Below are 22,785 nucleotides of genomic sequence, written 5' to 3'. Positions count from 1 at the left end.
GCCTTTGGCATTTCGTTATACATATAAATAAACTTATTTGATACATTTTGAAAACAATTTTGAGTAAAATCCTACCCAATATTTTGTTAAACGTTTTCTTTAAACACTTTCAAATTACATTATGTAAATAATTTTCATACGATTTTTATATATTAAAATTTAAGATCTTAATCTACTTAAGCCTTTTTTATTTCTTAACTCCATGTTTGAATACTACTTGTTAAGGCATCCTTTTCTATAATGAACGTGATCATTAAATAAACAGATTAATTACATTTTTAAATATTCTAGTAATACGTACCGAAATACCTTACAATATTTTACTACTATAAAAAGTAATATAGTATATATTTTCAATGTTTCGCTATTATGTAAGTACATTAACAAACATAAGAGAAGAAAGGAAAGAATGTTCTTATTAAAAAGCTTATATACTAGGAAGTACACAAAAAATACATATAATCAAAGGAAATTTACATAAACAACAAATAGTATATACATGCAATTTCACATGGAATGCAAAGTATACAAACAAAATTATTCAAATTAATCACATAACGTATTTTACATTATGGAGACAACCAACTAGCTAATAAACTACCTAACAGCAATTGTGCAACTGGTAGTACAGACAATGGTAAATTTACTGCAGGACCATGGGCTGAACCATGATAAGCACCACGTAAAACCCAGCTTCCAAGACCAACTGATTTGTGAGTACTTGTAAAAAGTGCAGCTAGCAAGATATTCCGAGGTAACCACCGAGAGCACAAAATCCAACACAAGCAGCTAACAAATAGTTGTCCCACGCAAGCTTGAACATAAAAGGATACTAATAACACAATGAAGTAACAAAAAACATACAATATCTTGTATTTAAGTCAAATTAATAGTACTTTGACTGATGAAGATGGTGTGCATACATGCACTAACATTATTACAACAATTATTGCCGTTAATGTTCATCTGGTTACATAGATGTAAATTTTAATAGGAACTTACCAAGTAATACGCATAATAACACATCAGTAGCTTGCAAAGATGATGCGTCTACCAACACAGCATCACAAAACCAATGATATGCTGTAGCTAATAATAGTCCTTGAGAAAACCAAGGTGACTTAATTTTGAAACAAACATCATACTTTAAGATCACAATTTGAATTGCAATACCAATAATTAATGGTACAATTGTACTATAAATGGTTTCCTTTACATTCACACCAACTAAGGGAGGTGTAGATGCCCCTAACTAAAAGTATTAAAATTCTTATAAAATGAAAAACATATACCAATTTAAGTTTTAATAATGAATAAATACCACAAAGTATAATAATATAGGAGATATAAATAATCCTCCAAAATGAGATACTAAAGTAATCACAATGCTTGTTGACAAATCTGCTTGTGCCAATTGACACAAAACAAAACTTGTATTAAATGGAGGTGGCATACAGTAAAGTACCTAAAAACCAAAAAAATTAAAATAGATTACTATAAAGTATCTGTATTAGACTAGAGTATTTATACAATTATTGAAAATATTTTGATTTTCATTTATTTACTTCCATTCCTTTCAATAACCACACATTGACATTGGCATAAGTCAATAAACATACTCCAACTCTCATCAGAAAGGGCATTAAAATATATATGAAAGTCATTGTAAATATTAAGAGAGAACCATTGCTTAATGTTAAATAAAGTGTTTTTGGATCACATAATAGGCCTGCTTCTAAGTACGTTAAAGGAACAGCAAAATATCGAATAATAATATTTCCATTCAGAACACCTGAATTACAAACATACAACATAAGAATAGTAAGACATAAAATATATAATTTACAAATTTAATTGTTTGAGAATTAATACCATTTGTTTTACCAAAATGTGGCTTAAGTGAGGCAAGCATCATACATAAAAGCATTGATAGAAAATATCCATATCTATATAAAAGTTCATTCTGCCTTTTCTTTGGTTGAACATCCTGTACATAATCTGTTCGCATTTTCACTTAATTTTATATGTGCCTGTAATAATTTAAATAGTTTAATATGAATTTATTTCAAAAAGCTTGTTTACCATAGTAATAATGGAAGAAAATGCAATGTGATTTATACAATAAAAGTGTCGATAACAATAAAGGGGATTCAAACCATTTTTGTAAAAATTAGAGTACATCTGCCTACGAGCAAGTTCAGCCAGTGTAGCATATTTTTTCTGGATCTTCTTTGAGAAAATTTCATGCACTTTCTCTCTTAAAAGATTTTGTGCGTGCATATTTGTACAAAATACTATATGTACTATAGTCCTATTTAAACATGCTTGAAATATTATAATTAAATAAAGCAAGCCTTATTTGCTATAATACTATATCAGATCTATTTGATATAGTATTTATACATTCACTTCTTATAAATTATTCTGTGGTATATTTTACCACTAAAAATCTCTATAAAGTACGTATTTTAATTACTACAGTATAAAATTAGGCAAATATAAATTAAAGTATAAATGCATCTAAATTGAAGCAATATGTAAATTTATAATTAATCTTTTATACTATGCACAAAACTTGTCATTCATCTTTTAACATTTTTTGTGATTTTTATATTGCACGAAATAATAATATTTTGTGCTAATTAAACTCGTATCAAAATATAATTATGTATTTACACGTTATCGTGTTGATAGTTGTTTAAACTCAAAAATTGTACATGAAAGAACAAAAAATTATTACATGACCATAACAAATAAATTCGAAGTTTCGATTCATTAGAACTCGTTAAAATTTTTCTGAAATACTTCAAACATTAATAACGGACAGTTTCATGTAACGTTTAGTTAATTAAAATATTTATTATCTCTAATGGTCAACTCTTCAAGTAACAACAGTAACAAGTAATACAATGCTTCTTACTGCATCGTATCAAAATACCAATGTCTATAGCATCAAAATGTATCGAGAAAACCTGTTTTCGTTTTCTTACGCATGCGTAATTGAAAACAAACATTTCCAACTTTATTATCATCTTTATCAAAATTCAGTTCTTATTAGAAATGTCATAAAGTATCATCAAAATTTACGCTGCTTGCAATATTAACGAAGTTGTATTAACAAAACGCTTGTTTATAAGGATAATTCGAATATAATAAAAAAGTATGTGTTGTTATTCAAATTGTTACAATAATACAAAATGTTAGTATGAAAGTCTTTATTTTTTGTAATAAATTAAAAGCAGAAAAACGCAATAATTAGTAATTTACATTTACAAAATTATTATACTTGGAATGAATATAACGATGAATAAACAAACGATATTAATTATTCATTCATTAATTATTTATTATAATAATAATAATACAATAATATTAATAATAATAATAATAAGATTAATGAAACAACAGTTCACAATAAACGTGCTGCCATGAGTTGGGGTCCACCCTTCTTAGCACACAGTTTGAAGCTTACACAGCTCCTTTATCGATTATTCACATTTTTTCTTACAAAACTTCATAACTTTTATACATAGCGCGGTGTATGACTACATTCATAACATTGGTTTGTAAACGAGGTTACACACTCATGGGAATTAATATTTGATTGCATTACTTTTCAACATTTTGACAATATAACAGAAAACTTTTTAATAAACCTTATTTTTAAGAACCGAATTTATACTGCGAATAAAAGACACAAGTAGTTTGTAACACAAACTACAAAAAAAAGAACCTCATGATATTAAAAACTGCAATCCAAATTGTTTCGTAAACAGTAATGTAAACCATTACAACACATGCTATATATATATATATCCTCTTTCTTTTTTCATATAAATATTGAAATGCTTCAGTAATGCAGATATAAAAAAGATCACATATTAGCATGCTCAGTGACACGAGAATATTAAGTCAAGGTACAAAAGCTTTGATTTGTTTATTAGCTAGAAGCCAAATAATTGTACATAAGACATCTATTCGATGCTAGTTTGAGGAACAAAATAATTCATTGAATGCATTTGTCTGGTACAAGACTTTGAATTCACTATACCGTAATAAACCATTAGTTTTTGTCATTCTTGATCAAGAAACACAGTATATTACAAAACAAAAAGTGAAGTAAAAAAATGCATTGGTCAGTCTGTCCAACATAGAAAAATTTGTAGTACTTTTAAATTGAATACACATTCGATAATGAAACAAATACATTTTTTTGTGAATTTTTGTATTAGTAAGTAGAATAAGAAATATCTAATCGGTAGTACCACTTACACTAAAAATGCAAATTATTTTACATCAATATTTATCCAATATATGTATATATATTAAAAACACAAGGGAAATTTGTATAATACGAATTTCAGAGCATGCCAAAGATAATATGACTATAAAAAGGTATCATAAAAATAATTTAAACTAAAAACATTTTTACGTTCAAAGATTCACTCTTTAATTGTTTGTAATTTTAAGAGTTTATTCCCTTATATAAAGAATACACAGAGTAAAATTGTAAGTATTAGGGCTAGGAATTATGCTTAGATGAAGTACTATATCAGTCATTAGTTTCTATTTGGTTAGTTTTCTATACAAGCAATATATAATATCGATTTATTCATTATTAATTTAAAAAACATGTATATATATACTCCTAAAAAATATTGAGTCTATGTCGTGCAAAAATATAAAAATTATTCAATACAATATATTTAAGGTAACAGTCTTTCATCTGAGTATGAAAATTACAAAAAAAAGTAATTATTTGAACACCCCTATAAGAATCTGATAATAATAAACGATGGATAATACAGAGATTAATTAATAATTACACACTAAACAATACACAACGCCGAACTATTATTATATGTAAATATCTATATATAAAAATATATTTATAATGGACAATTTCTCATAGTCTACTGTTAGTACTTCCAGTTATTTATTACATTAATTCTCAAACAAAAACGGGAAAAATGGAAGTATAACACAATGATATGTCAAAACCTTAATTAATAACTGATGTTAAAAATATTTTCATTCAATTTCCGTCAATACTACTCTTTTTTATAATACTGCTTGAATAGAGTAAAAAAGCAGTAATGTTATAAAATATATGTATATTGTAATTGTACAAAGTAGGTAATTAAAAACTTATTAACAGGAACATTAAAGGCATACAAGCAAGTATTTAATAAAATTATTTTCATTCTTTATAAAGAAATAGATTTTGTTACATTTCCTATATTTTTATGATAAATAGACTAATGATAAACAATACCAATAATTATTAGAATTTTCAAACCTTATGAATCTAATTTTTATCTTATATAAGAGAAAAAAAACCAAACAATATACATGAGTAAACGATATTAGATTACTGTATTATCCATCTAAAAATTTAATTAATGATGAAATGTAAAATACCGATAATTAAGAAGTTACCTGTTTATAATTATCATGCATAAAATTCACACTTTATCTTATCTGTATAATGCCTTCATCGCTGCAAGAGTATACCCGTGGCTATTGTACAATTTCACTCTGTATACTTATCATATTCTCTTACTATCAAATATCGATCATAGTTTTTCTTATAAACTAGAGTTAATTCATATCACAATGTCAAGGCACTTAGAAAATTTATTTTTTTTTTCCTTAAGCACCTATACCCCTCTCCTTTAGTCCGGCACAAACATAACACAGAACATTTAAAAGTTTGTAGTGCTATTGCTTCTGTTGACTTTTTTACCCACTACTCGAGACGAAGTTCTAGTTGGTGTAGGTCTTAATTCATAGCCTCCTGCATTCATTGTATTATTATTAATTGCTGCTACGTTTGGGGCAATAGTTTTTAGACATTTAGCAGCTTCTTGCAGCTGTTTTGATAGAATTTCATTTTTTAATTTTTCTGCATTCAATTCCCGCCGAAGTTGTGCTTTTGTTTTATTTCCAAATGGACACAATACTCTATGTTGTATAAGACATATTGCTGATGGTCTCATTTCAGGATTTGGATGAATCATCAACTATAAACAGAAAAAAATTTCATTGAGTTTCATATTCTAATTCAAATTAAAAAAAAGAAAGAATTTGATAATGATATTACTTTAAGTAATTCGTTAAGATCACGACTGTAATGTGGTAATTCCTTTAAATTTCCATTTCTAATATCATGCCATTCTGGTCCGTTTTTAGGTAATGGACCTCCACCCCCTGCTTCATAAACAGTTAATCCCAAAGCGAAAATATCAGCTTTTGGTAAGTGACTGAAATCTTCCCGCAAAATCTCCGTTGGAAGATATCTACAATCCCCTTCTTCAACTTGAGGATTATTAACGGATGTAACGTGACCCAAATCTCCTATTTTGTAAGTAATTTCTTCTTCTACAGTTTCCTCTTCGTCGAAACCATCGTCAGCTGAATCATAATTAACTGCGAGTAACCTCTTCTCTTTGGAAATAAAGATATTTCCAGGTTTAATATCCATATGTACTAATTGCATGCTATGAATGTATCTTAAACCCTCAGCAACATGTAACAATAATTGTCGCATTTCTGCTTCAGTAAAATGCTTTTTTTCTTTTTCTAAGTTGATAATCCCATCTGCTAGACTACCACCATTACAATATTCATTTTGAATTATCATGTGATTATCTTCTGCCCATGCAGAATAATATCTTACAACGTGTTGATGTTTACCGAGTACAGCATGCGCATATACTTCGTTTAAGGCATTCTTTTCATTAATACTTCCAGCCACAGGTTTAATACTTTTCTTAATGGCATAAATGCATCCGTCTAATCGGTTAATGCATTTGTAAACGGAACCAAATTCACCTGTCCCAATTAAGCCAAGCTCATGGAACTCTTGATGATATCGTGGAATATTAGAATCTTGCAATGCTACACGTTTTGTAGCTTGTTCTATTTCGTTATCGGAATCTTCGGAATCGCCGAGATCAAATTTTGGAATTTGAATATCTGGAGAACTGACGTTAAAAAAACAAAACCATTTTTATTTTAAAATTGACAGCATTATTGAATTTTTTATATTGATTTTTATATGTATACTTACCCAATCAAACTACGCTTAGATCTAGTGCGTTTCCTTGCAGTTAACAGCATTCCATTTGGTGTAAAAGGATTCACATTAGCAGCAGGTTTGTCAGATTTATTTTGGTAATTACATGGTCTAGGTTTATCTAATGAAAACAGTCTGGTACATTTAGTCGGAAATGGAGTATGCATCGTACTCTTTTCCATTAGCGTTTTTGGAGTAGCGGGAGAATCAAAAAGCCGTAATGCTCTAACACGTTTGTAAGGTGGACTACATGCCATTGATATTTTTTGAGAACATATATTTTCACGAGGAGGAATCCTAATTCTTGATGTACCTGTGAATTATATTTATTGAAACATACAATTTTCCAATTTTTCTACTCTCTCTATACATATGCACGCTAAACTCAAGAACTTTTGTCAAATCTTATATTTACTGCTTTATTGGTAGTTATTTTTTTTCATAGTTTTCTTATTGCTTTTTTATATTTTTTTATTTTCTTTTTATTTTTCTCTCTTTTAATTTTTTAATGTTAATCATATTTTTTTTATATAATTTGTCTTTTTTGATACCAATTTTTGACAAATATAAGCTTTGTGTTTCAAACAAAGACTTCATATAAAATCAATAGAATGTGTTGACAATAAATTACAGTATAATATACATATATAGGTACAATTACGTTTTTACATGAAAATAAAACAAACATATATATATTTTTTTTTACTTGTTTCCTATAATGAAATATGTATATTATATTATATATATATATGTATATTATATATGTATATTATATATATATAATATATATATTTTAATGTTTATTAACAATAAAAAAAGAATTTGCAAAAAGTCACATATAAATATTATTTATTAATCGCCATTTAAAAAGAAAATGCATAGAATTATATATACAGATACATATATCACAAATATTTGTATATATGTACATGCATAATGAAACGATTTGAGGTAATAACAGTGCACAATACTATTGTATCTAGTGATTACTTCTCGACCTCTGTATATTTTCGATTATAAACAACTTAGCATGATGTAAAACAATTGCCCAACAAAAATATCAATTTTCTCACACCATGCATGAAAATATCGCAGTAACATTAAAAGGTTATACATAACTTTTTCACAAATAAATAATTAAGAATGAAAGGAAGGTCTAGAAAAACATGCTTAATATATGTAAAATTAAAAATTAAAGTACACTACATAATATATTAATAATTACACATATACTATTGACATATCATATGAAACAAACAAAAATGTAATTTCACCTCAACTATATTTTAAATGATGCAGACAATCATAAAAATTACAATAATAAAACAAAAAAACCAAAGAAAGAATTACTTAGAGTACACAATTAAAATTTGAAAAAAAAAAAAAACCAACACCATAAGATACAAGATACTTGAGTTTTGGCAATAGGATGTTTTAAAAAACAAAATTATGACTTTTAAAATTGTTTACAATAGAAATATATACAACAATAAATGAAATACCTTTAAATGTGTTGCAGTCAGGATACCAAACAAAAACATCTCGTAAAAGTACGAAAACATTGGAAACTGCACTAACCTGTCACGTTATTATTCATATTTTTATTATTATTGTGTTTTCAGATAACATAAATTTGGCAAGTAAGAAGAACGAAAGAAAACGTCGTGATAGAGTTGTTTGTTATAGCCGAGCGCGTCGCTGGCGAGCGCAGTAATGCGCATGTGCAAAAATAAGCTGAGTGACGCCGTTGCCTTGTGACGAAAGTGTAAGCTTATTACACGTTCTTAACAGTTGTATTAACTTTATTTAAATAAATATTACAATATCTATACTTCCTTCAAGTAGATTCATTTTATTCGACACTGTACTGGGACTTATCTTGGCATGAGAGATCGCTAATGGAAAGTAGAATGTAAAGTTTCATTCTAGTTATTTATGTCTGAAGTTATCTTTTTATTATCTTCCTAGATTTTCATATTGATTTTCGCGAATATTAACTAAAGTTTTGAATTGTCTTTCCAAAACGAGTATCGTTGCGTTATTTCAATGTTTCTTTTGTTCCTGTATTTATTTATTATTATTATTCATTATTATTCACACCAATTTTTATTTCAATAACATTTCTAATTAATTAACTCTGAGTTGTAGATGAATCACTTTCAAAGGGCATCTTTTAGTCCAAATGAATTTGATTTAATAATTTGTCATTCGCTTTCTTAAAACAAATAAGATTTAATACGAAACTGTTGAAAAATGTTTGATTCAAATTATTAATTCCTTTTCTCTACATAAAATTCTATTATTGATTTCTCAAAATTAATGAAAGAATAATCGACATCTAACAGCATAAAAATAGAGAGATAACGTAATGTTGTAATCCTCTCACATTCATCACTAGAGAAATACACACCGAAAACACAATTTTTAAAAGTACTTGCTTAAAAGTCTCCATACAAGCATATTTAAGACACGAGTCTGTTGGGTAACCTTACTGAGCATCTCCGATTCGGCAATCAAGCAAGGCAATTAGAACGGATTGATTACTTACTTTCACTGTCACAACAGCCCATCGTATTTCTGAACAATTTTTTCGGTTGAAGCGGAGGTGAACATCTAAGATCCTCTGCGGAAGAGTCCAATATATCATCGACATCACAGCCGGAGCTGTTTGTATGACAGCTAATATTTAGTTCCTCATTTTGAATGTCGCATGCGTCGAAATGCAACTTTTGTGCAACTTCCATGTCTTTCAAATTGTCACCATAAGTTTCCTCGTATACAACCAGTTCCGTATACACTATTAGTATTAAACTGAAATAAGGTACTAATTTGTGAACCTTATCAATTACGCTTTCCAAAAATGTTCATTCAAACAGTCGTACGTACCACGCTACGTTCGTTATGGCGGGTGGCCCGATGTTACTTGGGAAATTAAAGCCGACCAATCAAAAGCCTCCTTGAGAACGGGTGTACTGGATTCGATATAATGCGTCCTCTTATTGGTTCTCGTTGCTCACAATGCTAATACATGGCAGCGTCATCTGCACATAGTTTCAGAGGGTGAAATCATTCTCGATGAAAATTCTAAAAACTTTTGTCACACTTTATTCCGCGAGTTTTCGACGAAACCGAACGATGCTTAAAATAGCCGATGATCACTCGTCGAATAAAAGAACAAAAACAAACTTTTACCTTTGCACCGATGATCTCATTCGACGTCTAAAAAACTTACGTTTCTGTAACAAATGAAACCACATGCCACAATCTTATGAATTAAATTATGTATACGTACGATTACGACGTATAAATTAGAAATTCGAAAACATGTACTGAATAAAGTTAAGTTGAATAAGAATTTCGGATTTATGAATACGTTACGAATTTTTATACAAATTCATACTTTCTTGTGAATATAAATAAAGAAATGGATACTAAATAGTAATTTGTTTCATCCACAATTTTATGTTAGATATTTTATATACATATTTTTCTATATTATATATATTTCGTACATTTGTATAGCTTTGAATTTCCTAGAAATGCATAAATATCCGTTGTGTGGCTAAAATATCGTACAAACTTTAATTGATTGTAAGAGAATTTGGTGTTATTTACTATTAGTATTAGTTTAATATGGTCGTTTTATTAATTGTAGAAATGTTTTACTTCTTTACAGTTTTGCTTTGATTACATTTTTAAATCGTAAGCATCAGGAAATCAAGACGAAATGATGAATAATCCGATTTCCGAGAATAGAAAGAAGTAAAAGTGAAATGTTAAGTTTAAAAGAAAAATTCAATCAAAACTAAACATGCACTGAATGTATGGTTACATATCTTTTACATTTGTTAAATGAAAACATTGAAAACTCACGTAAGGAAGGGAAAAATGTATCGCGTCTTCTACCTCTACTCAGACAAAGAGCTCTTTTCGTGAAAGAAGTTTCACGGAGGCAATGAAAGAATTTTTATCGAGCAGCTGCAACCTGTAGCGTTTGTATGCGCGACGGCTGGCTCGTGTTTGTGTAGTAGTGTCGTAGTGGTAGGGGTAACATAGTAGTTCGATGTGCGATATGATGGGAGTTTTACTGCCTTCGACGGGTTTTTTCTAAAACGAGGCTACAAATGCTTTGCAGTGGGGATACGAGGCTCCACGTAAAACAGCCAAACAGAGAGAATAAGTAGTTGTTTCTTTATCACACGTTTCCATTCCCGAAAATTTGATCATTAAAAAAAACGAGAATGACAGACGTGGGAATTGAGATTGCGGGAGATATACAAATACCTCAACAAAAGCAAAAATCTGGCACTGGGTAATCATTAAATACATGATAGGCGGATATGATGATCGCAGATAGAATGTTAAATATTTGTTGTCTAATACGCAAGGAAATTTTACAATGATAAGAACACTGACATCTTGTTGATAGTTATTGGTTAATTAAAGTTACCATATTTTTCAATAACACTTCCCTTGTGATTACATTTCTAAAAGCTTCTTGTACAATTATTTCTTTATTACGAACATTTTAAAAAGAAACAGAAAGTTTTTTAATTTTGTATTGTTTTATAGTAATTTATGTTAATAATTCATGTACATTTTGTTATTTAGGCTCGAATTCCTACAGATACCACAACTTCCACTTAGTAACATAGGATATCCACAAGCTCATGAATGGATTGAACACAGAAAAGCTAATATCAGGCCTTGGTCTATGTTTCTTAATACAAGCAACATAAGACCTCCACCCAGTTTACCAAGATTGAGTAAAAGAATTATGAGAAATATTGAATATTTCCAGAGCAATTATTTGTTCGTGTTTGTTGGATTAGTTATATATTGTTTGTAAGGTTTATTACAGTGTATTTATTCTTTCACTTATATAGAATATCTTTTTACCTTAAATAATTCAAAATAAATATTTGATATTAGGATTACATCACCATTATTGCTGCTTGCTGTTGCTGCATCTCTTGGAACTTGTTATAAGGTTTCGCAACGTCATGCTAAACAGGAGCTTACAATATTCAATCATAAATTAACGCTAGCTCAAGTTTATTCTTTGGTAGGAATCTGTTCACTACCAATCTTTTATTTAGTAGGTGCTGGTGCAGCTCTTTTCTGGGTTCTTGGTAAATAAAACAAGTATCCTTTTGTTTAGATATAATGTAAGATTATTTATATGTAAATTTTATTTCTCAGGCGTATCCTGGTTTCTAATAACTTTACATGCAGCATTCTATAATATTGACTCAATATTATGTCCAGGAGAAGATGAACTCAATTCTTTAGTTATGCAAGAAGTGTGATCCCTATTATAATAGATATGTACTATATCAAATTTTAATCAAATTTTATGTAATATGTAGATAATATAAAGCATTATACATTACTAAAAGATACATGTATGTAAGATATAATTAGTAGAATAATATGTCAAACTTAATTTTAATGAATAGAAGTAATATTAAATAATATATATATATATATTCACACTTTGACTGCCACGTCGAAATCACATGTTTCACTCAGGACGCTACGGGAGTATTTTTATTATTTAAAGCATATAATGACAAAATAATAATAAATTGATGATGTAAGACAACATTCTTCCCCAATGGACCGTTTATCTTATTAGTGGTCACGGGTGACCACCGTGGCGCCTTGGTAACAGTTGATAGCGATATATTATAACAAGGCTTCGTTTATTTCAACAAACCATTCGCATTCGTTATTTCGTCGTAAGCAAAACGTCCAGAATATATTGTTGAAACGTATAGAAGATATTAGTAAACAGTATTTGCTCATTCTATATATAATAGTAAGGTATGTGCACACTTCTAACTTCAATTATATGATTATAAAGCAGCATTTACGATTATTTCCTAAGGTGTATTTATAATAATATTCATAGATTACCCCTCAAAGATATGGATGCGGACACTGAACATTTTTCGAGTGCATCCGAGAAGTCTTCATTGGAAGACTCGTCTCAATATGAAGCATCAGAAGACGAAATATTCCACGTATCGCCCACGATAAGGCGGCGCCGAATCGAACCGGATACCGAAGATGAAATGGATATCGAAAATGAAAATGAACATAATATAGAGGATAACGAATGGTCAAATAATATAACACAAACTGCAGCAAGTGTAATCCCATTTGTAAAATCTAGAACTGCTGTACAGATCGAGGGTAATCAGCCATACAGTTTTTACGTTGCCTTTCTTACGGAAGAAATTCTACAAATAATTGTTGATGAAACCAATAGATATGCTGAACAATATATGCAAAATAGAAGATCCGTTCGTGTAGATAAATGGATACCAACCGACAAAAATGAAATGAGACGATTTTTCGGGCTACTAATATGGATGAGCCTAGTCAAGTTACCAAAATATGACGCATATTGGTGTACCAATAACACCTACTGCCAATCTTTCCCAAGAACAGTTATGTCGAGAAATCGGTTTGAGTTGTTATTACGATTCCTTCATTTTACAAATAATCAAACGGCAAACACAAATGATAGACTGTACAAATTAAGACAAATTGTTGATATACTAAATCAAAATTTTTCTAAATACTATGATTTAGATGAAGAGATATGCATTGACGAGTCATTGGTACCTTTACAAGGACACATAAAGTTCAGGCAATTTTTGAAACAGAAACGACATAAATACGGCATCAAAGTCTTCAAAATGTGTTCAGGCCAAGGATATACATACAAATTTGAAATATATTCGGGAAAAAACTTAGATGCGCCATGCGTAACCCCCACAAATGTTGTAATGAATATATGCAACAATGTTCTTCACAGAGGCCACACAATTTACACCGATAATTGGTATACAAGTATAAATTTAGCTGAAAAATTAATTGATTGCAATACTCATTTAGTAGGAACCCTAAAAAAAGATAGAAAGGGAATACCTGTTGACATCAAATTTAAAAAATTAAAACGCGGTGAACTTATTGCAATGCAAAATAAGAAGGGGATTACGGTCCTCAAATGGAGAGACGAGCGTGACATTTTTATGATTTCGACGAAACATTCGGCTGAAATGGTAGAGGTCCGCAAAAAAAATTATGTTTGTGATAAACCAATGGTAGTGGTAGATTACAGCAGAGGAAGATGTGCTGTAGATTTATCAGATCAAATGATAGCATATTCTACACCACATAGAAGAACCCTCAAGTGGTATATAAAATTAGCTTTAGAGTTATTGTTTACATCAATTTCAAACGCGATGATACTCTATAAACAAGCAACAAAAACAAAAATCAAGGTATCAGATTTTAGAATGGCACTTGCAATGCACCTTACACAATGCCACTCACCAGAGCCGTCAGATATACTTATTCGACAAAGGTTGCGACACGAAATGCAGAAGAAAGAAGGGCAAGCGTACCTGGCACGAAAATTTTGCAGAGAGTGCTATAAAAAAAATGTTAAACAGTTAGGGTCAAAAATTGCTAAGAATCGCACCAAAAAGGTGACCACCTATTGTCCAGATTGTATTGATGAGCCACATTTATGTTTAAAGTGTTTTAACACAGTGCACCGTTAGATGCAAGATATATTCTCATTTCTTTTTTTTTTTATTGATGCTCTAATAAAAATGTTTAATTGTTCAATGGGGCACTTTTTATTTCAAAGTATCTTCTATTTGTTGGTTATATTCAAAATGCCCTAATCACCAATGACCACCGTGGCGTCACAAGAAGAACCATGGCCGGTCATATATGAGCAACATGGCAGTCAAAGTGTTAAATGAATGATCTTTATATATAATTTACTTTGTTACAGAAAGTACCAAAGAATAATTTTGTACTACTACTATTGCAAAATAAATATTTCTATTTGTAATAGGAAGTTAAATAAAACAATGAAGTATTTGTATTAATTGTAGCTTTCCAAAATCCCATAATTGTAAAAATATTTTTAATGATAGTCTCATTTCAACATTCGTTATTGAAGAAAATATTTAATATGAATGTATCATGAAATATGTATTAGAGAATTTATATTTGATTGTAATGTATTATAGAAACGTCGTTGCTTTTTATTTAGTTTGAAGGGATGAGATGGTATTATTAACTACAAAATAGTTCGATAGGAAAGTCTTTTATTCGCTAATGGATTACAGACTTTTTCTCGGATAAATGAAATAGGAACTTTCTCTAACTGTCGCTGATTCCCACACTAACGCAACCAATTAGGCATTTAATTACTTTTGTTGCACATCGTATTCTCGACATCCTTAACGCGCTTCAAAAGCGGAATTTGTTTATCACTGATATATAAGGTATGATGTATATCAGTGTTATTTATCACATTTAGTGATCCAGGGTAATTTCTCCTTGGCCTAAGGCATGTGATGTGGTTTCTAATGACGTCTCTGGTTGTTTCTGGCCTGTGATCACTAGATCTTCGACGAATGGGCCATTTAGCCTGGATGCACACCGACGTCGAGCGACGTCCGTTGCGTGATATCCTTTGTAGAAATATATGTATTTATGTATGTATTATCGTATACTGAAGTGACGCGCGTTCTTAGTGCGAGCTCTTCAACATAGATACATATAATTCTACACAGACGTTACGCAACACGTCGATTCGACGCTCGTGTTGTCTCGTCCGTAGAAACTTGGGATTAATGACTTTTGTGAATGCTATTGAGACTGATAACAAAACTTGAACAAAAAGATACATACAGATGAGACTAATTGAAGCGACACATAAAAAATAGTTTTCTTAAAAATAGCTTTGCTGGCCCGTATGTCACAAATCATATTGATTGTTGACACACCAAAGGTTTTTGGTTGTACGTGTCTTTGGTCGCTACAAATTTAAGAATTTATATAAATTGAACTGACACAAACAAGGGAGGTGACAAATGGTATCAATTTATATGGACTACGTGATCATTTAACACATTGCATACAATACAATACATACAATTGCACACATGTGTAGTGCAATATATTAATACAAATCATGAAATTACATCTTCGTGATTATATACATTACTTTGCATTTATTCAAAAAATAAAATTAAAATGCTAAGTATGTTACTTTTGTAAAAATGCACATAAATTAACTAATTCATAAGAAAGAAATCTGTGTAGTAGTAAATCAAAGGTTAAAAATACATGCACGATACGATTATATTGTGACAATTTCCTGTACCATATCTGTACAGCATCCGGAATTAAAGATTTCTAATTGGAACATGGAAATTCTGTAAGCATACTAATATATTTTAGTTAGTGCTTTTTACATAGAAAATTTTGTAAACATATTATAATTAGATATTGTATAAAATTAATAATAAATCATCTTTTCTTGTAAAGTTGGAATAATTTGATATAAATTGGATAAATTTTAATATAATCCTTTGTCCATTTTAATAGCTTCATTAATACTATTCATTGTTTTATTCATGTCTTACTTTGTGACATGTATTTCATTCTTCAGTTTATCATAAGATTATAATATCCAATCGAGCAAAATATTTGTAATGTACATGTTGTGTGACACTTTTTTTATGAATATATAAATATTTTTTATTTGGCTTGCATGTAGTATACGTTGTTAGATTCAAATAAATAGGATTTGAATACTGATCAATTCAATTCAAAATGGAAGAGGATGATGAAGAAATTTCTATACCATGGATACAAAAAGATAGAAATAATACATCTGAAGCAAGTCTTTATCGATCGATACCAAGTAATTTAAATGCAGAATCTATACAAACTTTGTATCAAAGTGTTCGCAATATCTCATCATTAAATAATGCTACAAGTATGAGTATGAATAGTATGCATAGCGCAATCTCCCTACAAGATATTGAGCGATCATATAATGATGATTTATCAACCCTTAATAATGGAACAACAATTGATGGTAGTTGTACAGATTTAAGGAATAGTAGAAGAAGTTCAAAATCGGTAAATTTATAACTTTTTATTTTTATTATATTTTTATAACTTTATTATTTATACTTAAAAATGAAACTGTGTTAATCATGAAATAATAATTGTTTTCTTCAGATTTCAAAATGTGGAACAGCTTTTAGTTTATATTTTCGTGACGAAGTTCGTACAATTGATTTTGTAATTGTTTGGGATGAGTACAATGTGGAAGCTCAAACATATCGCTGTACTGAATATAGACGTGTAAGTAAGTGTATAGTGAAGAAATAATATTCTTTATTTAATATCTATTTTTAATTTTTAGGTATTTGAAAAGAATTTGGAGAAGGAAGGTTTACAGTTAGAATATGAACAGGCAGAACCGAACGGTCTTCATTTTATAAAAATTCATGCACCTCGAGAAGTACTAAGACGGTATGCTGAAATATTAAAACTTAGATTGCCAATGAAGGAATTACCTACTGTGTTAATTCCTGAAAATCGTAGTAACGCATTAATTAAAGAAGTCAATTCGTTATTCAAGAGAATTATGAAAAAATATTATGTAGACCAAACAATATTTCCAACTATGAGACATAATTTTACGGCTGTTTATAGCCGCGATAAAGAGTACTTATTCAGTTTGGACTCGCCAAACTTTTTTACTGCCGCAACACGTGCTAGAATTGTACAGTTTATTTTAGATAGAACCAGATTTACAGAAACCAAGGATGATGATTTTGCATTTGGGATAGAAAGGTTGATTTCGGAAAAAGCATACATAGCCGCATATCCTCTTCACGATGTAAGCCATATCTTTTTGTTTTTTTCTCCGAATTTTTCAGTTTTAAATTTATTGTAATAACATCTATTTATGTCAAGTTATAGGTACATGCTTGTATTGTCTTTCTACATTATTAGTGTCGTTAACAAGTAGGGACGGCTATATCGTAATATCAATAAGCTTTATTGTTTTCCATTCGCTTATTTCGCGCCGTTTTTCACATCTCCAAAACATTGAATTATCCGTTGAAATCTTTAAAGAAAGAACGACAATATATAATTTATGGTTTACCCTTTCATTTCAAATGTAGTTGTTCTATGTGGATTTATATTAAACAGAAAGCAGTTTATAGGATTTCCGTATTTTATCGTGTTTAATACGTTTTTATACATATATTTATATAGATAGACAAATTATTAAGGGTGAATTTTCAGGTATGTAAATATACTGAGGTTTCTTGAACTTTTATTGTCCTTTTGTTCATTATCATCTTCAATTTATATACGACAATAAACGTTTATGTTCGTATCTCCTTTTATCTATAAAATTCCGTTAGCGATCGTAAGTGAATATTTCGTTAATACACCACATATGACTATTACTAAAAATGCTGAATTTATCTTGATTATAAAACAAGGACTAAAATATTTTATTGAGTAAACAACATTTTATACTTTTTACTATACATAAATTTAAGTAAATGTACATTTAAAAATTTTCATATTTCATGCAATATATATTTCAAACAAATTTAGATATAATTCAGATAAAAATTTATTTAGGACATATTTTAATTAATAAAATTTTTTCTTATTTTCAGGGGGATTTACAAGCACCAGATTCTATGAGGTATCTTTTATACAAAGAATGGGCATGTTTAAAAAAATGTCTTCACTATCAACCATTGGATTATATCAAAGAATATTTTGGAGTAAAAATTGGACTTTATTTTGCTTGGCTCGGATTTTATACACATATGCTGATACCTGCTAGTATCGTAGGCCTTTTATGCTTCATATACAGTTGCGCGACTTTGTATTCTAACGAACCAAGCGAAGATGTTTGTAATGGTAAGGGTATCATTCAAATGTGTCCCTTATGTGATCATTTTTGTGGATATTGGGATTTAAAGGAAACGTGCTTACACGCAAGAATTACGTATTTGTTTGATAATCCATCAACCGTGTTTTTTTCTATATTTATGTCATTATGGGGTATGTAATAGTATTTTTAATAGCTATACACATGCACAATGTAAGTTTCATTATTATTTTTATTATATTTTATTAGCTACATTGTTTTTGGAATTGTGGAAGAGGTATTCAGCAGAAATAACTCACAGATGGGATTTAACTGGTTTAGATGCTCAAGAGGAACATCCTCGTCCTCAGTACTTAGCACGTTTAGCACATATAAAAAAGAAATCGCTCAATATTATTACAAATACCGAAGAACCGAAAGTTCCCTTTTGGAAAATGAGAGTTCCCGCTACGATTCTCAGTTTTTCCGTCGTTTTATTGCTGGTTTGTAAATATAGAATATAAAAAAGAAATGAATTTAATAATTACGATTTCTTTTCAAAAAATTTGCTTTTTATTTATGTTTTAAATTATAGATTGCAATAGCAATGGCAGCAGTGTTAGGTGTTGTTTTATATAGAATGTCTGTTTTAACCGCCTTAAGTGTTTATGGACATCCTATGGTAACAAGTTATGCAATATTATTTACAACAGCTACTGCAGCTAGCATTAATTTGTGCTGCATTATAGTATTTAATTGGGTCTATGTTTGGTTAGCTGAATATTTAACCGAGGTACTTTAATATCATAATAACGATATATCTTTTCCTCCGTTTTTAAAAATATTATATTTTTCTTTTTATTTTTACAGATTGAACTGCTTCGAACTCAAACTGAATTTGATGATAGTTTAACATTAAAAATATATTTACTCGAATTTGTTAATTACTATGCTTCCATATTTTATATAGCATTTTTTAAAGGAAAATTCGTTGGTTATCCGGGAAATTATAATCGCTTTTTCGAATATCGACAAGAAGAATGTGGCCCTGGTGGCTGCCTTATGGAATTATGCATACAGTTAAGCATTATCATGATTGGCAAGCAGGCTATGAATACAATATTAGAAATGTTGTTTCCACTATTTTACAAATGGTTAAATACTTTAAAAGTACATGTTGGGATGAAGACAAAAGATGGGCAGAAAAAAGTTACTACTCGGAAATATCTTCAATGGATTAAGGATTATAAATTGGTGGACTGGGGTCCAAGAAGTTTATTTCCTGAGTATTTAGAAATGGGTAGCGGTATTATATTTTTAAAACTAGATATATATATTTATATTGCCTACTTAAATTTTAATATTTTATATATTACAGTGTTACAATATGGATTTGTTACTATCTTTGTTGCTGCATTTCCGTTAGCACCATTTTTTGCACTGTTGAATAACGTTTTTGAAATGAGATTAGATGCCAAAAAGTTATTGACAATGTACAGAAGGCCAGTTGGACAACGTGTTACAGATATAGGCATATGGTTCCGTATTCTTGATTCTATTTCTAAGTTATCAGTTATAACTAATGTAAGTTTGTATCTATCTATAAAGTATTCTATGTAAACAATATATAATTTTTTTATACTCATAATTTGAACTTTTTAGGCATTCATTATAGCTTTTACTTCTAATTTTATACCAAGACTAGTTTATCGAATAACTGTCTCTGATAATTATTCTCTGGAAGGATTTCTAGATCATTCTCTCTCCAAATTTAATACAAGTGACTTAAAAAATGGTACTGAACCATTTTTACCTTCTCACGAGCAGGTTGAAATATGTAGATATCCAGATTATAGGGAACCTCCTGAATCGCCAAACAAATATCAATATACAATTATGTTTTGGCACGTACTTGCAGCGAGACTTGCTTTTATTGTTGTATTTGAGGTATTGTTATATCATCAATACAAATTTAAATTCAAAAATCAACTTTAACAACTAACAAAATCAATCTTTTCCAGAATGTTGTTGCTTTGGTCATGATATTCGTGCGATGGTGTATCCCCGATATCCATCCAAAGTTAAGGGATAAAATTCGACGCGAGACATATATAACTAATGAAATAATTATTCAACAAGAAGCACTTCGTGCTCGTGAAAGTTCCGCTAATGATGTAGAAACAAATCAACATATTACATTAAATGAAAACACGAATCGATGGAACAGAGTCATAAGAAATAGTTTATCTAATTCTGAATTTGATTTAGAAGTTCATGGAAGTCCTGTATCACCGACTAGTACACATTCACGAGTTGGTCCTGCCGCGTTATAACCATTTTGCAGACCAAATTAACGAAATCAATAGAAAGTAATAACTGTGATGCTAGTCACACCTACATATATTGGTTTCATTAATCTGATTTCCAAATGAATGTGTTTGAAAAAATTATTTAATAGAAATATATAAAAAGTATAACTAATATTAATAATAAAGAAAAATAAGAAAGATGATATTTAGATATATATGATAATAATTTATATATATGTTGATATTGAAGCTGTCATATATTTTTATGAATAATTATTTAAAAAGAAGGAAGTATTTTTATTATAACAAATTTTGATATTTTATATCTCTGTTGAAATATGTATGTGTATGTACATGGATCTTATACTATTGTTCCTAACAAATGAAAATGAAGACTCATGACCTAATTTAAAGACATACATATATGAATATATTACATTATTCTGTCTTTTTTTATCTTTTATGCCAAATTATATATTTAATCCAGAAAAATGCGCGTAGTAATGTAATTTATTTATTCACTTATTATTGCATCTTTCATAAATTACATTTTTGTTATTGTATTATTTCAAAGTTTAATTCCATAAACATAATTGATAAAGCTTCTCCTAAAAGTTCCTGTAAGCGATATTATATTCTAATATATGGATTTACTTCTTAAGAATGAATTAATTATTCTACATTTATGCACAATATAGCAATTAACTATTAACTGTTAAGTAACAATGAGGTTTCTTAATATTATGATAATGTGTATTGTTGATATTATAGTAACATCTACCTCTACTTGATTACAAAATTTTCCCATAATTTTCATAAACTTTGTAATATTTTTAAATATATACAATTAAAATATACATTTTGATACAGTTGCTATATTTAATAAGGATAAATATGTAATACTTTTATGAATGTATGCAATTTTTACATCATACATGTGTAACTAAAATAAAGAGCCTTCAAATAATATAAAAGGCAATTAAAATAAATAAAATCTTGAATTAAAGTAAATAAACATTTTCATATATACAATGAAAATTTTGAATTTTGTAAGTTTAATAAAGTGATATAATTTTATTATTATTCTATTATCAAAAGTATTGTATTGCAGAGGGCGATATCATAGAACCGGTATTGAGAATACCACATTACCCTATTCTCAGTCATTCCGAATATTTGATTTAAAAAAATTTACATTTATTTTTTACTAAACATTAAAAGAGATCTGACATAATTTATTACATGATTTTAATGTGAATTCTTATGCAAGTAGTAAAAATTAATTTCTAACAAAAATGGGAACTGTTCATGCGAAGGTACACGCTTATTATTAGAAAATTACAGAATAACCTAAAATTAAAACCATTAATTTGCTGCATGAGTAATTTCTAATAATAATTTTTAACGTCTTTATTTTAAATTTAATAATTGTGCTAAATGTTCTATTAAATTTGAGCATTCCTTTCTTTATTATACAGGTTGTCATTGTACGTTTAGTGAATTTTTGCAAGTTACTATTTAATTAAATTTTATCCGTTAACGTTTCGCGTGTTTTGTCATTTCAGGAATCAAATATGTTTAGAAATATAAACGAATCTTCAAATAATGAAAGAAAAAATTTCAAAAAAGATAATCCTGTAAGTAATATACATATATTTTGACTTAAA

The 22,785-nt window shown here is 29.0% G+C and overlaps 4 protein-coding genes and 1 long non-coding RNA gene across 14 annotated transcripts in view; 3 read left to right on the top strand and 2 right to left on the bottom strand.

The window, feature by feature from the left end:
• Positions 1-318: 318 nt before the first annotated feature.
• LOC117157099 (sodium/bile acid cotransporter 7) lies at positions 319-2,959 on the bottom strand. 3 transcript variants are annotated; one of them, XM_033334830.2, is made up of 6 exons: positions 2,677-2,959; positions 1,873-2,030; positions 1,566-1,792; positions 1,322-1,465; positions 1,003-1,252; positions 319-814 (listed from the first exon to the last, which is right to left on the bottom strand). In XM_033334830.2, the coding sequence occupies exons 2-6, from the start codon at positions 2,006-2,008 to the stop codon at positions 570-572; spliced, it is 1,002 nt and encodes a 333-aa protein (XP_033190721.1). In that variant the 5' UTR covers positions 2,009-2,030; positions 2,677-2,959; the 3' UTR covers positions 319-569. The 3 variants fall into 3 exon arrangements, with proteins under 3 accessions (XP_033190721.1, XP_076478308.1, XP_033190720.1); XM_076622193.1 differs by lacking the exon at positions 2,677-2,959 and adding an exon at positions 2,157-2,592 and having other exon boundaries at positions 1,885-2,030; XM_033334829.2 differs by lacking the exon at positions 2,677-2,959 and adding an exon at positions 2,157-2,585.
• A 2,660-nt stretch (positions 2,960-5,619) lies between these two features.
• On the bottom strand, positions 5,620-11,064 carry LOC117157096 (wee1-like protein kinase). 3 transcript variants are annotated; one of them, XM_033334817.2, is made up of 7 exons: positions 10,952-11,064; positions 10,271-10,314; positions 9,965-10,119; positions 9,627-9,889; positions 7,073-7,391; positions 6,104-6,986; positions 5,620-6,023 (listed from the first exon to the last, which is right to left on the bottom strand). In XM_033334817.2, the coding sequence occupies exons 4-7, from the start codon at positions 9,820-9,822 to the stop codon at positions 5,706-5,708; spliced, it is 1,716 nt and encodes a 571-aa protein (XP_033190708.1). In that variant the 5' UTR covers positions 9,823-9,889; positions 9,965-10,119; positions 10,271-10,314; positions 10,952-11,064; the 3' UTR covers positions 5,620-5,705. The 3 variants fall into 3 exon arrangements, with proteins under 3 accessions (XP_033190708.1, XP_033190711.1, XP_033190714.1); XM_033334820.2 differs by lacking the exon at positions 10,271-10,314 and having other exon boundaries at positions 10,952-11,060; XM_033334823.2 differs by lacking the exons at positions 9,627-9,889; positions 9,965-10,119; positions 10,271-10,314; positions 10,952-11,064 and adding an exon at positions 8,581-8,754.
• Positions 6,231-8,909, top strand: LOC143303245 (uncharacterized). Its single transcript, XR_013059365.1, has 2 exons — positions 6,231-6,364; positions 8,701-8,909. It is a non-coding gene; the product is annotated as an uncharacterized LOC143303245 (long non-coding RNA).
• Positions 11,065-11,138: 74 nt separating the features above from the next.
• subdued (anoctamin 1) lies at positions 11,139-21,566 on the top strand. 5 transcript variants are annotated; one of them, XM_033334813.2, is made up of 13 exons: positions 11,139-11,390; positions 11,690-11,923; positions 12,011-12,210; positions 12,281-12,381; positions 17,144-17,269; positions 17,331-17,810; positions 18,610-19,003; positions 19,080-19,312; positions 19,405-19,602; positions 19,680-20,109; positions 20,188-20,393; positions 20,472-20,756; positions 20,831-21,566. In XM_033334813.2, exons 1-13 carry the CDS (start codon positions 11,320-11,322, stop codon positions 21,140-21,142), a joined length of 3,270 nt encoding a protein of 1,089 aa, XP_033190704.1. In that variant the 5' UTR covers positions 11,139-11,319; the 3' UTR covers positions 21,143-21,566. The 5 variants fall into 5 exon arrangements, with proteins under 5 accessions (XP_033190704.1, XP_033190700.1, XP_033190703.1 ...); XM_033334809.2 differs by lacking the exons at positions 11,139-11,390; positions 11,690-11,923; positions 12,011-12,210; positions 12,281-12,381 and adding exons at positions 15,260-16,331; positions 16,674-17,041 and having other exon boundaries at positions 19,680-20,115; XM_033334812.2 differs by lacking the exons at positions 11,139-11,390; positions 11,690-11,923; positions 12,011-12,210; positions 12,281-12,381 and adding exons at positions 15,261-16,331; positions 16,737-17,041 and having other exon boundaries at positions 19,680-20,115.
• Positions 21,567-22,227: 661 nt separating this feature from the next.
• The window catches only part of LOC117156972 (sorting and assembly machinery component 50 homolog B), a 2,887-nt gene continuing 2,329 nt past the window's right edge, over positions 22,228-22,785 (top strand). The window contains exons 1-2 of one of the 2 annotated variants that reach the window (XM_033334560.2): positions 22,228-22,434; positions 22,684-22,755. In XM_033334560.2, coding sequence (XP_033190451.1) covers positions 22,414-22,434; positions 22,684-22,755 — 93 coding nt within the window. In that variant the 5' untranslated portion in view covers positions 22,228-22,413. Of the gene's footprint in view, positions 22,435-22,583; positions 22,606-22,683; positions 22,756-22,785 lie in introns of those variants that run through there. The other variant, XM_076622192.1, reaches the window with a different exon arrangement.

This window comes from Bombus vancouverensis, chromosome 10 (assembly GCF_051014615.1).
Source record: "Bombus vancouverensis nearcticus chromosome 10, iyBomVanc1_principal, whole genome shotgun sequence".
Classification (NCBI taxonomy): Eukaryota; Metazoa; Arthropoda; class Insecta; order Hymenoptera; family Apidae; genus Bombus; species Bombus vancouverensis.
The sequence above is the reverse complement of the archived record's forward strand: the minus strand, read 5'-3'. Positions and strand labels throughout refer to the sequence as shown.